At 48.9% G+C, this 14653-nt stretch overlaps 2 protein-coding genes across 2 annotated transcripts in view; one reads left to right on the plus strand and one right to left on the minus strand.

Moving 5' to 3' along the window:
• MGAT4B (alpha-1,3-mannosyl-glycoprotein 4-beta-N-acetylglucosaminyltransferase B) overlaps positions 1 to 5915 on the plus strand; it is a 50998-nt gene extending 45083 nt beyond the window's left edge. Inside the window, exons 10-15 of the mRNA XM_040078314.2 lie at positions 1715 to 1822; positions 2725 to 2918; positions 3269 to 3347; positions 3799 to 3886; positions 4746 to 4858; positions 4934 to 5915. Of these exons, the coding sequence (XP_039934248.1) occupies positions 1715 to 1822; positions 2725 to 2918; positions 3269 to 3347; positions 3799 to 3886; positions 4746 to 4858; positions 4934 to 4957 (606 nt within the window). The 3' untranslated portion in view covers positions 4958 to 5915. The remainder of the gene's footprint in view (positions 1 to 1714; positions 1823 to 2724; positions 2919 to 3268; positions 3348 to 3798; positions 3887 to 4745; positions 4859 to 4933) is intronic.
• Positions 5916 to 6622: 707 nt separating this feature from the next.
• On the minus strand, positions 6623 to 13717 carry LOC120759296 (leukotriene C4 synthase-like). Its single transcript, XM_040078423.1, has 5 exons — positions 13660 to 13717; positions 9621 to 9720; positions 7765 to 7835; positions 7053 to 7134; positions 6623 to 6770 (listed from the first exon to the last, which is right to left on the minus strand). Exons 1-5 carry the CDS (start codon positions 13715 to 13717, stop codon positions 6623 to 6625), a joined length of 459 nt encoding a protein of 152 aa, XP_039934357.1.
• Positions 13718 to 14653: the final 936 nt, after the last annotated feature.

Consider the following 14653-nt stretch of genomic DNA (forward strand, 5'->3'; position numbering starts at 1 on the left):
GTGGGATGCTGGGATGGAGCTGGGAATGATGCTGCTGTCTGTGCCCCCACCTTCAAAATCCTCAGCTTGAGCACTGATTAAATGCAGATCCTGCTGGGCCGGATCATCTTCTCCTTAACTCATCTGTGCTCATCTTTTCCTACCTGATGGAACCAAGATTTTCTCAGGGGAAACCGCAAACCTCTTAAACATGTTGCCTTTATAAAAATTAACCTACTTTCCGTGTGGATTTCTGGCTCCTTTCCCCCACTGTTTGCATGATTAACTCTGCACTGCGCCCTTTCAAACATGACTTTCTCTTGTAAATCCCACTGTGCAGAATCAAATTGGTAGCAGGGAGGATTTGTCTTTTTGATTGAAAGTTTGTTTGACCTGAGCTTTTGGTAAGTGCTTTGCCTGCTCTGGGTATATTCTGCACCTTCTTTTTTAACTAATTTTAGATTTACCTGGGGTAGAGCTGTGTGAAAGAATGACCTTCTTACCACCAACTGAGCTATTCCCCCTCCTGGCCTGTCTGTGACAAGGCTGCTTTCAGGAAACATTTCTTTAGCAGTGCAGGAAAAGGGAAGAAAGATAAATCAGGAAATGCTGTAGCTGCCTCCATTCCCCTTCTTCCTCCTCTCCCCATCCAGAGTGAGATAGCCATGATGGAGTTGCATCCAGAGTTGCTGGCAGTGAGTAGGCTCTGTCCCATTAGCATGGCTAGTTTTAATTTTCTAATGTAACATGAGCTGGATTAGGGGATTATCTCTTTTGCAGCTCGCAGGGGTCATGCCTGGAATTTCCCAGCTCCAGGCCTGTGGTGAGGCTTGGTGTGACACCCTGCCCATTCCAGGCATCCGGCGACGCCGCACCCGCCGCGGGGTTTCTGCTGGGTGGGACGCTGCAAGAGCAGATGGCATTAGGGACGTGCATGCATTTCTTTTCTTGGAAAAAGCCAAAGTTGGATAACAAATACCCTCTCCATGCAGCTTTTAACCTGTATTTTGGTCCTGCTCCACCAAACTGAGAGAAATGAGCTGTTTTAAGATGTGAGTTCTCATCTCCCCACACTCTCAGTGGTTTTCCCTTTTGTCCTTTATTCCCTCTCCATCGTCTCTCTCCCTCCACTCCGTGGTAAATCACTGCCAGGATGACAGTGGCATCTCCAAGGTTATTTATGTGGTGGATAGGCGTGAAACAGCCCAGCAGCTCTGGCGATGGCACGTGCTGTACATCTGCTCACAACTCCTGCCAGCAAACTGGGAACTGCCCATCCAGAGAGAGCCCACACTTGGTACCTGTTCGCCTGGGCTCTGAGTCATCCCAGGATCCCTGTACCTTCACACTTCAGGGATCCCAAGCTCTGAGCTGTAGGAAAAAGGCTTTCCCAATAAGCCAAGGGCAAAGGAAACTCAGTTCTCTGGCTGATCCTCCCTGACAGCACAGAGGGGATTTGCTCAGCGTTCTTAGCTGTGCTTGGCAAGGAGAAATTTGGCACTTAAACCCAGACCCTGCCCAGCAGAGCCTGGGGGGCGAGTGGCCGAGAGTCACGGTTTCTCCAGAGTGTGGTTAAAAGCCCTCTTGCCAGATTAGAGCCTAAATACCACAGAAGGGCAGAGAGCTGGAGGACAGGGCACTCTGTCACTCCTTGTGCCCTTGTCCATCCCTCCTGTGGGCCACAGTGGCCTGCAGAGGTTTGAGCCTGGGGCACTGTGGGGCTGTCTCCTTTCAGAAACACTGCGACAGGCAGAAGGCAAACCTGAGGATCCGCTTCAAGCCCTCGCTCTTCCAGCACGTGGGAACCCACTCCTCCTTGGCTGGGAAGATACAGAAGCTGAAGGTGGGTACCAGCTCCCTCTCCAAGCTGCAGGTGGCCTGGCCTGAAGGCACCTGGGAACTGGCTGCTTTTGGGTGAGGACATCAGTGACAGCAGGTGGTGGCAGCTGGATTTCTCTGAAGTGGTTGTGTTTTGTTTTGAGTTACAGTGAGCTCAGGTAGCTCCTGCTCCTCAGAATGGCAGTGACATGCACCAAGAGTCACTGCAAGATTTTAAGTATTTGTACCAATCCTGGCCACCCATCCTGAGTGCCAGACCATGGTCCAGGCAAAGTGACTTTGAAGAATCTGCTGAAAAACCTTGGAGAGATGACTCCTGGTTTGGTCTGACTTCCTTCCCACTCTACTCCATGTTCCTGGGATTTGGTGATACGTAAACTATAACTCACTGTGTGAGAGCTGGATTTGTTGATGTGTGTTTAAACATGAACAAAATGCAGCTTCCCACAACTGCAGGTGCAGAACCCATGGACAGACATCCCTGAGCTGTGCTGTCTGTGTGATCCCCGGGGAAATGGATGGTATAATCCAGTTTGTATCACAGTGCAGTGCCGTCAGGCCATGTAATCCAGTCATTTTATGCTATTGTCAGCCTCCCAGCTGCTCTCTCCTCAAGTGTAAAGACTGTTTCCAGAGCTCCAGGCATTCAGGGACATTTGGGTAATGAAAGGCTCCTTGGTGTGCTGGATCAGAGCACAGAGCTGGGGTGTTTCTCTGAGCTGCCTCTCCTGAGGCAGTATCCTGGGATCCATCACACATTCCCCTGCCTGGTGCCTTGCCTGAATTGCTTCCATCTCTCATCCTTCTGTGCCCTGCAAATCACAAAATTTTAGTTTGCAGTGCCTTGTAGCTGGCACCCTGGTTCCTCACAGCCCTTCTCTGCCCTTTTGCTTTGTGCCCACCAAGGACAAGGACTTTGGAAAACAGGCGCTGCGGAAAGAGCACGTCAACCCTCCTGCCGAGGTGAGCACCAGCCTGAAAACCTACCAGCACTTCACCTTGGAGAAGGCTTACCTGCGGGAGGACTTCTTCTGGGCCTTCACTCCCACTGCCGGAGACTTCATCCGATTCAGATTCTTCAAACCGCTCCGTATCGAAAGGCCAGTGCTTGAGGGGTCAGCGGGGTGTGGGGACAGCCCAGAGCATGTGGAGACATTTGACTTCTGCTCTTCTGTCCATCTCCTGCTTGGCTGTCCAGGAGGAGAGAGCAGTGCTCTTCCAGGGGAAGGATAATTTGACCCTTTCTCAGTGGGGCCACCTTTGCTTTCTTGCACTTGTGCGCCGTCCATGGTTTAGCTGATCTGGCACAGAAAGTCTCCTGCCAAATCGTGCTGTGGCTCTTTGGGAAGGTGCCTGTTAGGTTGAGCTGTTTGATGGTTCAGATGGGGTGAAAGCCATCACGTGCCCCCTCGCTCAGTGTGCCTCTCTCTGGATTTGGTCTCTGTCACAGGTTCTTCTTCCGCAGCGGGAACATCGAGCACCCAGAGGACAAACTCTTCAACACAACCGTGGAGGTTCTGCCGTTTGACGTAAGTGTTTGATTGAGAGTTGAGGTGAGGGTGGAGTGGGAAGCAAAAGAGGCTTGAGAGGAGGGAACCGCTTAAAGCCCTCAGGAGAATCTTTACAAGGTCCAAGTGCCTCTTACAGGTGCTGGCAGGGAGCCAGAGCGTCATGCTGGTGTGATGCCACCTCGGGTGCTTTGCTGAGCACGGCTGTGTGAGCCATCCCTGCCTGCAGAGAGGATGCTCCGAGGGGTGGGGTGGCTGCAGAGGAGGGGATGAAGCCAGAATGGCACAGTTGTAACAGCAGCATGAAGATTGCAGCTGTCCTCTTGTTTTGGGCGTGTGTCTCAGGGTGCCGGGTATGGGACGAGATGCCAGGGTTTGCTGGCGAGGACAGCTCTGGGGTTGCTGCTTTTCCTTGTGGCTTTTGGGTGACTCATGGCCTCTGGCCTTGCACAAAACTCCTCTCCTTCTGCAGAGTCTCCAGTCAGATAAGGAAGCCTTGCAGGAGGGAAGAGGCGCAGTCGTCAAATACCGCAGGACAGCGGATGGCTACATCCAGATAGGTACAGCGGGGTGTGGGGTGGTAAAGTGCCTGCTGGCTTTGGTAACACAGCCCAGGTCCTCACCTGCGTGTCAGTCAAACCTTAGAGCTGTTTGCTTGGCAAAGAGTAATTTCTGCTTGCCAGGAGCCAGGTTGGAACAGGATTTAATTGTCATTGTCCCCTCTCCTCCACTGCCCTCGCTCTCAGACCAGGTTGTCCTCCTCAAATAGTTTTCAGTTCTGCATTTTTGCCAGTCTCTGCTCAGATCTGGGACCAAATTATGCAGATTATTTGTTTGCTTACCCTGGGGTTAAAAACCTCCACCACAGGCAGTTTTGCCATCTCTGTACTCACACCATTTGCAGGTCAGACTTCATCTCTTGCCACCTGAGCTTGTTTTAGTGCTTGCCCTGCCCTCGGACAAGAACGAGCAATTGCAGCCTCCAGAGACCTGCCAATGTCCTGGTGTCCCTGCTAAGATGTACTTTTTTTTAAGTAGACAAACAAAAGAAAAATTTCCTGGCACATGTAGTGTTTTGCCATTTTCTCATTCCTCTGCATGCTGACTGGTTTCTCCCAGTTGCATTTTCAAAGAAAAAATAAATCACAACCAAAAAGCATGTCAGGTCACTCTGTCCCCTTTCTCACAGCAACGGTATGTTGCCACATACTCCAAATACCTTTTGTTTACCTGATTTTTGTTCTCCAAAGTGTGGCATTTTGCACTCTATTGCCGTGCACGCTGCTGTTTTTTAGCCTGTTTTGCGTTGGGGAGCTGCAGCAGGAGCTGCTGGGGCCGGTGGTGCCCTGGGGGAGAGGGGGAGTGGAGGGGCAGTGCCAGAGCACCATCCCCGTGTCAGCCACGTGCTCTCCCCACCAGGCTCGTTCTCCAAGGGCGTCGCAGAGGGTGAGGTGGACCCATCTTTTGGGCCACTGGAGGCCATCAGGCTGTCCATCCAGACCGACTCCCCGGTGTGGATCATCCTGAGCGAGGTAAGCCGAGCTCCCTCAGCACCTCCCCACCCCTGCCCCGCTGGTGGCTCTGATCCCGTCCCTCTCCTCTTTCAGATTTTTATCAAAAAAGCAGAGTGAAACAGGCACGAGGCGGAACGGACACGCTCGTGGATCCCTGCTCCCGCTCCCTCCTCCCCGCGGCGCCTTGCCCGGACCAGGACAGCGCAGGGCCGGCTGCCGGGGCGGCAGCTCGCCGACACGCCGTGGCCGAGCCGCTGCTGCGCCGGCCCCACCATCCCCAGCGGGGCCAGGACCGGCATCGACCTCTCCTGGAGGGGAGCAAAAAGCAGAACCCAAGCCCTGTGCAGGGGGGTGGCCTTGCTCCGCTCCCTCGGGGTGCCGGCTGCCGCTCGGACGCACGGACGCGGGACAGTTTGGGGTCGGGACGAGCTTTGGCGAGCGTGGGGACAAAAAGCACCTTCAGCCCCGGACAGGGCGATCTTTGGCTGCGTTTGGGGACAGAGCAGGTCACGCTGAGTCCTGCCTGCTGACCCCACGGGCGCGCTGGGACGGAGCGGGCAGGGACCGAGGTCTGCCTTGCTCTCTCCCAGGCAACAGTCCGGGCCACAGCTGAGGATTAAGTGAGGGCAAAGACTGACCCTCCTTCAGCAGAGGAGGAACGAATCCAAGGGGTTGGAGCTATGATTATGGCAGGGAAAAACAAAAAAAAAATAAAATATGCCACACTGTGCCTGCCAGCATTGAACACGGCCCCTTAACTCATGGTGAAGTCTCCAGTGTCTTCATGCCTTGAGATGGAGTGCAGAAACTGTCTTTTTTTAAATAACTATTTCAGTTATTGATTGATGTGGGTTTTTTGGGAAAAAAAAAGCAAAAAAAAAAAAAGCAGAGGTAGCCCAGTTCAAAAATAGTAGGGATTAGTGTAAATCCCAATGTTCTTTCAGCTATACACTGGAATGCATTATACTACTTTAATGTTCTGTATTTTTTATTATTGGATACGTTTGATTTTTCAAGTACATCTCTCTATATAAATATATAAAACAATGTGCACTGTAATAAAAGCTAAATTTAAGCCTTTGGTGCAGTAGTGAGAGTCGCTTGCAGCAGGGCTGCTTTAGGCACCTGTGAACCCCAAGTTCACAGCAGAGGGTGGAATCCAGGGAGGGCAAAGTGTTGTTGCAGGGTGGGTGGTAAGTGAAGCTGGGGCAAAGTAAAGGTCATTCAATCAATGCCAAACACAGACTTTAGTACCTGGACTAGGGTCAGGCTTTTCTCCCAGTATTTGGATGTGGTTTTAGGCAAGCTTACCCATCATTTTCAGTTAATCACAGCAGCTTTTCCTATGAAACCCAGTCCCCAATTCAGATAGTTTCACACCACTCTCTGAGCACCTTTGACAATCACAGGTGATTTCTAGTGAGAAAAAGAATTTATTTTTGTACATCCATGGTGTGATTCTTCAACACAGACCATTACAGCAGTGAGGAGGAGAGACGACAGCATGTGGGTCAATCTGTGCTCCATGAGGCAGAGCCGGAGGCATTTTAGAGCAGACAGTGCTACAAAGCCCAGCAGTGAAGCTCCTCAGCAGGGGCAGAGGCTGGAGAGCATTTGCTTTCTAGAAGGGAAATTACCTCTGAAGAGCAGAGGAGTGCCAGCATCCACCTCCCTTCAGCGGGGAATGCAGAGCCAAGGAAACATTCTCTCTCTGGTGGTGCCACATGGCTGTCTCCCCTGTGCCAGGGCAAACAGTGGGTTTTGGGAGAGCCGTGGCCTCTCTCACCAGGCACCATGGAGCTGGAGAGGCCACACCAGTGCTGCCATCCATGTGGAGGAGCTGGGCCACAGGAAATGTGCCAGGAGCCCGGCCAGTGCCAGCCCCACCAGCACCCAGAGCAGCCAGGCACTGGCATACAGTGGTCCCAACCTGGGTGGAGGAAAACACCGTCAGGCACTGCCAGCCCAGCCCAGCCCAGCCCAGCCCAGCGCAGCCCAGCGGGGGCACGAGGCACCCTGGCAGGGCTGAGAGTCCCCACCCGCCTTTGGGACGGTCAGGGGAGAGGTGACACGGCCGTGAGCACACGGGGGCAGGAGCAGAGGGTGAGGATCTGCCTGCAGACCCACCCATGGGGACTAAACCCGATCCTGGGGCCGGGTCCTGCTCCCAGCCTCCCTGGGCTGGTTTGGGGTGCCCTGGTCAGGTCCTTACCGTCCCTGTGCAGCCACGGCGTAGCCCTGGAAGTACTTGAGGCGGGTGTAGAGGTACAACAGCCCACAGGCCGCAGCCACACCTGTGGGGACACGGGAGCCGAGCTCTGGTGAGGCCTGGGACCCCTGGACACTGCTGGAGCTGCATTCCAGCAGTCATCCCAATGGGGCGTGAGCAGAAAGCCAAACGCAGAGTGATGTGGCTTTAAACCGCTGGGGGAGTTCAAATGAGCTTTCTTCCTTCCCTTTTTGTGAGGGGTGAACTTCTCTGCCCCACAGAGTTGCTGTGGGACTTGGGTTGGCAACGCTCCCTTACCTGGTTTCTCCTCACAACGTCCCTATTGCAGCAACCAAATCCCCTGAGCTCACGTGGGAGGGACAGACAGCGGATGAGTAAAGGTTTGGGTTATGGTTTCTCGTTCTGACATAGCTCTGTCTCAGCTGCTGCCGCCCTGGGACAGCCTGCTCTTGTCTCGGAGAAGCAGCACGAGGGGACAGCGAGGCTCTGCAAAGGAGCAGGGGCTGCCAGTGCTTCCTCCTCCAGGCAGGAATGGGTTCAGCTGCTCCCAGCTGGAGCTGGGGCACTTCTAAAGGGGAAATTTGCTGTCCATGAACAAAAGCCTCACAGGCACAGAGAGAATGGCTGAGTCACAATGGGATTTCTTATTTGTTCACATGGTTTGGGTTGGAGTCCCCCCCCTCATCCCTCTTACCTTGATGGAAGAAGATTCCAGCAACCCAGAGGAGGGAAATGAAGATCGGGAAGTACTCTGAGCAGTTTGCCCTGGTGAGAACCAGAGATGAGAATTAAAATTGCCTCCTTGTACATCAGAGCCTGGATAACCACGGCTGGAGAAGGGGATTGGAAACTCACGTCGGAGCAAACTAAAAGAGCTGATGAGAACCATCACTGTGCTGTGGGAAAGGGGCCTTTTCTCTGATCAAAACCACCCAATATCTGTATTGATGAGACAAAAAGCAGCCAGACAACACACAGCATTCACCCCTCCCTCATTCACATGGCCCTGGAATGACAAGCTGTGGCTGGGACAGAGATTTGTCTCTGCTGGACCCTCGATGGGCTCCATCCCACATACAGCACCATCACAGAGAGCTGCTGCACCTCCAGCTGCTGGGGAAGAACCTTCTCACCGGTATTTAAAGAGCTTTCTCTTCCCCTTGGGTGAGCACAGCCCAAATTTGGGAGTCACACAAGTCACACTCCAAGAAGGAGCCTTCTCTCAGATCAAATTCAGCAGGAGGTGATCAGATCTACAGCCAGGTTTCCTCCTTTTTCCTTTAGTAACAGAAATACAGATTTTCTGCAAGAGTAGGAGCTGTGTTATTAAAGATGTTGGTTTTGCTTATCCCACATTTTACCATTCCCTAGGCAATTTAATCTTGATGTTGGCCAAAAATGTACAAACCTTTGAAGAATGGAGCCAGACTGGGAGCTGGAAAAAGTCTGAAGAACCTTATTCTGTAAATGCAGTTCGAGCCTCAGTGAGGGGAGGCTGCCAGGTTTCTTCAAGTGAGTAATACATCAATACCACCTTCTCCCATTTTTTTTTTTTTTTTCCTTCAGTAGATCAAATTATCCATTTGTATACTCTTCCACAGGGAAAAGAAGAAAAACCCACGAAGAGGCAGTATCTCCTCAAGTTCCCCAAGGTTACCTTCCCTGCTGATTACAGCCAGGGCTTCCCAGAACACCACAGCCCATGGCAGGACTTGGTTAACAGACATTTAAGAGTTAAATATTTAATTAAAAGCCACACCAGCAGCTCCCCAGCTCACAGATGTCTCCAGGCAGGCTGGCCTTCCATGGCACCACAGAAGGACTGGAGCCGGTGTTTTTGTCACTCCACAAATGTTTCCTGTGCGCTGGCAAGGGAACGCAGCTGCTTTGTTTGGGATTTAGTGCCGGGCTGGAACTACCCCTCACACCAGCTCCAGCCAACTCCTTTCAATCGCTTACACAACAGAACCACCGAGATGAAAGACAGGATCTGGTGCTTGCTGGAAGCCGAGGGGATCTGTGAACGTTTCCAGTTTAGCTCCAGCATTGCTCTCTCCATAGGAACAGAGCAAAAAGAAACAGCCCTCAGCAGGAGCCTGCGAGTGCTGATTCTCACACTACAATGGCTTCTGAAAGGGAAAAAATTAAAATGCCCTTGTAGCTTCAAGGGCCCAGCAAGGCCGTTTGCTTCAATTCAACAGCAAAACATTACAAGAAAATATCAGGTTATTAATAAAGCTTTGGCTGCTCTCACCATTTGGAGCCAACGGTAATATTAAATTTAATGATTCTAATAGTGAATGCTCTGCGCCTCCTCCATACGGCCACTAATTTGTGATTTGGCTGCCTCACAATGCCAGAAGGAGAATTATCATGGATGGACAGAGACACCCCAGCCACAGCGTTCCAAATCAAAATGCACAAAGCATTGGAAAAAAAAAAAAAATCAGTAGCAGTAAGCAGAAAGGTGAGTTGAGGGGGACCAGTCTCTCCCAACAGTTGACTCCAATCTTATCTAGACAAAGTCACCACAAAAAGTCAAAATCTTACTGAGCTCTGAAGGTCCTCTCAAATTCAGGGTGACCTGTTGTTTCAGGAGGGGAAATCTTGTACTTCCGACGGGCATAGATCACCTGCATTGCAAAATAGGCTAAAAACAGAACACAGGAATGGTAACGGACCAGCAGTGTTTATTTAGCCAAGCTTTATCTAGCTTGGAATCAAGCTAGTGGTTAGAATGAAAGAGCTGATATGATCTAGGTCCATAGTCCAGGGCTGTCACACATGACCTGTAATAAATGTGCCATTTATTCCACTCTCGTGCTTTGAATTCAGGTTTGGTTATCCCAGCTGAATGCCGGTGCTGGATGACACTTTGCATCATCTCACTCAGCAGAGCCCTCAGTGCTGCTCCCCAGCAGATCAAACACAATAAAACCATAGCAAGCCCACACTGAGTCACAGAAATATTCCTTAATCTTGCATTTTGGGTTTAGAGTACCTGTGCACCGTCCGCCAGTCCGATGGGAATGATGTGCAACACTTTCTGCTGTTCCTAGTGAGTGCAAAGTGTGGCCCATGTCACAGAGCAGCATCCAAACTGCCAAGCACTGGGATATCATTAAGTCAATTAGAGATGCTCTTAATCATGGTAATAAAAGGAAATGGGGAAGAAGGTGATTATTTCTTGCTCTTCACTCCTGCAGGGCAGCCCCAAGGCTCCAGCAGTTCGAGGAGCGCAGGTGCTGCCATGCCTGCTATCAGACTGTGCCACATTTAAGCCAAGGCCCTGACTCAAGTGTCTGCTGCATTTAAATTTGTGAAGGACATGGAAAGTCACTTCAAAACAATGAAAACTTGCTAACAGGAAGATTTGGAGTGTTTCACTATTTATTGAAAGCTCCTACTCCCACAGACAATTGCTGATGCTCTGAGTGTTTTATTTAGGTGCACTACTACAGTGCTGCCTTTATTAAAACTCCTATTTTCATATAGGAGAAAACAAAGTTATAAAAACAATTACTTTGGTGTCACTGAGACACTTGAGTGAGCAAAGTCCTCACACAGCAGTATTTCCAGAGCATGGCACAGAGAGACAAGGAGCTGGGGTGCAAGGCCTGCCTTGGGGACAGTCTTACTGTAACCAAGATAAAAGCAGAACAGCAGGATAGAGAAGAGGAAGTAGGGACAGATGTTCCAAGATTAAAGACAAGACATGTGCCTGCAGAGAAGCATTAGAACATATGTAGAAGGAAATTAGAAATGTAAATAATCTGATGCTATGTGACTTTGTGTATCACAAGTTTTTAGTAACATAAATACAGTCATTCCTTTCAGAACACACTGAAGAACAATTAAGCATATTCTAGTGTCTTCCAGAGTGACCCAGCCCTAAATGAGAGGTGCTGACAGAGCAAAATAGGGAGAAACGAGAATGTTCCCCCCTGTTTGATTCATTTGTAGCAGGTTGATCATGGGTGAGGGTGTGACCCTTCTCCAGAGGCCCAGCAGGACACGACACAGCATTCCCTCTGTGAATCCAGAGATGTGTCACACACAATGGGAATTCAGCAGCTCCTGGCAGAGCTCAGGGAAGACCCCTCCCGTTACCTCTCCTCCTCCCTGACGCTCTCAGCCCAGTCTCCTCTCCAGAACTGGACTGAGCTGAAGTTACAGCACCATAAGTAGATCTGGCTTGTGGCATAAGCCCAACTGCACTGGGCAATGCCCTTCATCCTGCTTTGTGCCATCTGCACCTTTCCGAAGGTAGGATCCTTGTGACTGATGGGTGAGCTAAGAGTCATTTCACATCAAACCTCTCCATTAGCTCTACACTTGGCATCTTGCTTCTACACAGGGGCTAATATTCAGACAAGTCCTACACAGAACTCTGACACTTAGGGATGGGTAACACGCAAAACAACCACCCAGGAGGAGCCTTTTGGAGGACAGCTGGCTGTTCCCCAAACCTGGTGCAAGGGTGAAGGACTAAGGATGAAGAATCAGTCCGCAAACATTTCTCAGAATGAGGTGTTGAAAAAACCCACACTGCATGAACCTTCTCAGCACGGACTCTTAGAGAAAAAGAGTTTAATCTACTCTGCAGAACCTCTCAAAGATTTTTTTTTGTGATTCATCTCTCGAGGTTAATCACCTGTGTGGGTTCCCATATGGCTCAGGGGCTCAGCTCTCCCTGAACTTTGCTCCTCAGTGGAAATAGTCTTCATTCTCTATTTGATTATGTCCACAAACTTGTCATATCATATCAGAGCTGCTATCTGCCACATTTGAGTGAACCTGGCAAACAAGCCCTGTGGGGCCTCACAGTGACATTGCACAAGTTTTCTCTCCTTTGAAGCCAGAAAATAAAGGAGCGTGAGGAAAAAAACGGAGTAGAATAATTTTGCTCTGTGGTACAATGTTCACCACAAGGCTGGGGCACACATCTAAAGTGTGCTAAACTCAAGAGTTCCACTAAACTGAAAATGACTAAATTAAAAAGGGGAAAGTTACTTGAAAGAATGTGGAAACTGCTTGCTGCCAGGAAATTCAAAAGGAAACATTAAAATCAACTAATGCTGTACCAAGGTCAGCCATTAAATTCCATCTCCTACACCAGGGTGTGATGGAGGAGTGTCTGTAGGGATAGCCCATGTCTGTGCTTCAGTGCTCACCTGCTCAGAGCGAATCCCAGACCTGTAACTCACCTGCAGAATGTCCTTTCCAAACCTGCAGAGAAAGGCACTGCACAGCTCTGAACCCCAGTGACACGGGCACATGCATTTCATAGGAGTGGATGGAAAGGAAACGCACAGGATTTTGCTCCTTGGCTTCCCAAGCAGAGATCAGAAACCCAGGATACTTCATCCAGTAGAACAGACAGGAGGGTGCCAATGCCTGCTATTTATCTGCTGGCTTCACACCTGACATCAAAGTACAGTGCTTAATGCTGCAATCTTTAAAAAGTACTTGAAATTTTCATTAAACAAAAATATTTGAGACAAAATGCTATCCAGGGATTTGCTACTGAGGGTTTCTTAAAGGAAAAGGGCTCAGCAGCATTTCTGTAACTCAATTTCTAACTTTCTTCATGCCCTGTGTTTGCACACTAAATACTCACTCCATCCCCACTTAGTTCAACAACAAAAAAATTCATAGCACAAGCTTCTTCCATTTAGTGGTGGTATGTCTGTGTAAATTCAGTGGAAATTACAGAAAATTCAGAAGTCTTGAGCTCTACTTTTAAAGCGATGTATTTTGTTTTAAATAATGCTTACATTAAGAGATTTATCATCTGAAGGCTAAAAGCACATGACACTGCTCAGAGATTCACATCCATTTGTAAGCAGTGGTGTGATAGCTGTACGGTGCATTAATACAGTAATAATAAAACCCACAAACTTTCCCTTGTAGAATCAGGCAAGGGAGGGATTGTCCTGAAGCTCAAGGGGGAGATACTTTGCCGAAAGGACCCACAAATAAACAGAGCTTGGCAACAACACTGCTCCTTCTAAATGGTCTAAACACAATGCATCTATCTAAATTAGAAGTCACTGAGTTCCTTTGAAGAGCTCCCTGTCTATTTCTGACCAGAACTTGCATTTGTTTGCAAATTACTGTGCTCTCAGTCCATCTTGTCCTCTGCTCTGTGCCACATGAACACACAAGGATACTGGTCACACAGAAACACCTGTGTGCTACATCCACACCAGTTCTGTCTGTACACTGCCCTCCTCAGCAGCACATTTACTAACCTGCCTTTATTTTGGCTACCTCCAGCCACTGCAGGTTACAAATTACCTGCTAAAATTCAATCAAAAATTAGTTCACATTAAGAACATCACATTGAAATTGCTTTTAGTCAAAAAGTTTTACTTGCTGGCTTTGAGAATCATTTTAGTCCCTGTTAAATAATGACCAGCCTCAAGCATGACACTTCTGCCATGAACAGCCAAAAATTTGCATCATTTTGCCAGGTTGGAAAACAGTGACTTTCACTCCACAGACACTCAGAGGAAAATACAGGAACCACATCCCACAAAGTTTAACATAATTACCTTAATATTGGCATTGTACAAAGGACATTTACCTTGTTCCAGGACCCCCAGAAGTGTGACTGCGGCCAGCAGATCTATCTGATCTCTCATGCTGCTAACCGTGGAGCAAACCCCAGCCTGATGTTCTGGGTACAGCTGTCCCCACACTCTCTCCAACCACCACCCACTTCACTGCCTCTGAGCACCGTTGTTTCCTCCACCACACCTTAACTCACCTTAATTCTCTCCACACCCTGTGGTCTTCCAAAGCAGCCACCCACCAGAAAATGTCTATTCCAGCCAGGTGCCTCTTACAGAACAATGGAGAAGGGAAGAATTTTACATGAGCAAACTGTGAAATTCTTCTAATTACATTTACAGATTTTATACCATGACTGAATTATATATTGCTGGCAATGGCAAGATGATGGAATTCTTTCCAACCCTTTTGTTGCTAGTTTTAATGAGCTCTGAAGCATCTCAATTATGTGCAAGGTTGTAAAAATTATGAACAAGCATTTACAAATTAATGACTTGACCTTCTGCTCTTATTTCAAGTAGTGGAGTTGACCACATGAAAGATTTGATACACTCCAAATGGAATAAATTCTGTTACCAGATTCTGTGATTTAACAGAACATTCAGATACTCTGTCCTACTAATTACTATTCTTAAGTTTACCAAAGAGTACTAGTTCTTTTCTAGCATTCACACACCCTCAGGAGTTTTCTGAAGTTTTTAAGCAGTACAAACCTTTCCCTGGCTAACATACAAAATAAAAGTTCTCAGTTCTGAAGGCAGCAGAGGATATAGAAATGTACAGACCCTGAGAACTCTTACACTGACATCAGAGTTATAACTGTAAAATTTGAAAACCAGCAATGTTTTAGCCCTGAATAACTTTTCTCCCCACTCCACAACAGTAAAATAGGCATCAGTTCAATAACTTACCTTGTTTTTGAGCAGCTTTATACGGATGACTACTCTGACTTTAAAATCAAAGAGAAGAGTTTTCCCTTAGCATTGGTGGCAGAGCCATTGCACTTC

The sequence above is a fragment of the Hirundo rustica genome, chromosome 14, assembly GCF_015227805.2.
Source record: "Hirundo rustica isolate bHirRus1 chromosome 14, bHirRus1.pri.v3, whole genome shotgun sequence".
NCBI classification, from domain to species: Eukaryota; Metazoa; Chordata; class Aves; order Passeriformes; family Hirundinidae; genus Hirundo; species Hirundo rustica.

Coding starts and splice junctions, on each gene's coding strand:
- LOC120759296 (XM_040078423.1), bottom strand. CDS start 13,717: ATGAGAGATCAGATAGATCTGCTGGCCGCAGTCACACTTCTGGGGGTC. Junction 7,836..9,620: donor GAGAGGACCTTCAGAGCTCA/GTAAGATTTTGA, acceptor GGTTCTCACCAG/GGCAAACTGCTCAGAGTACT. Junction 6,771..7,052: donor GCCGTGGCTGCACAGGGACG/GTAAGGACCTGA, acceptor TCCTCCACCCAG/GTTGGGACCACTGTATGCCA.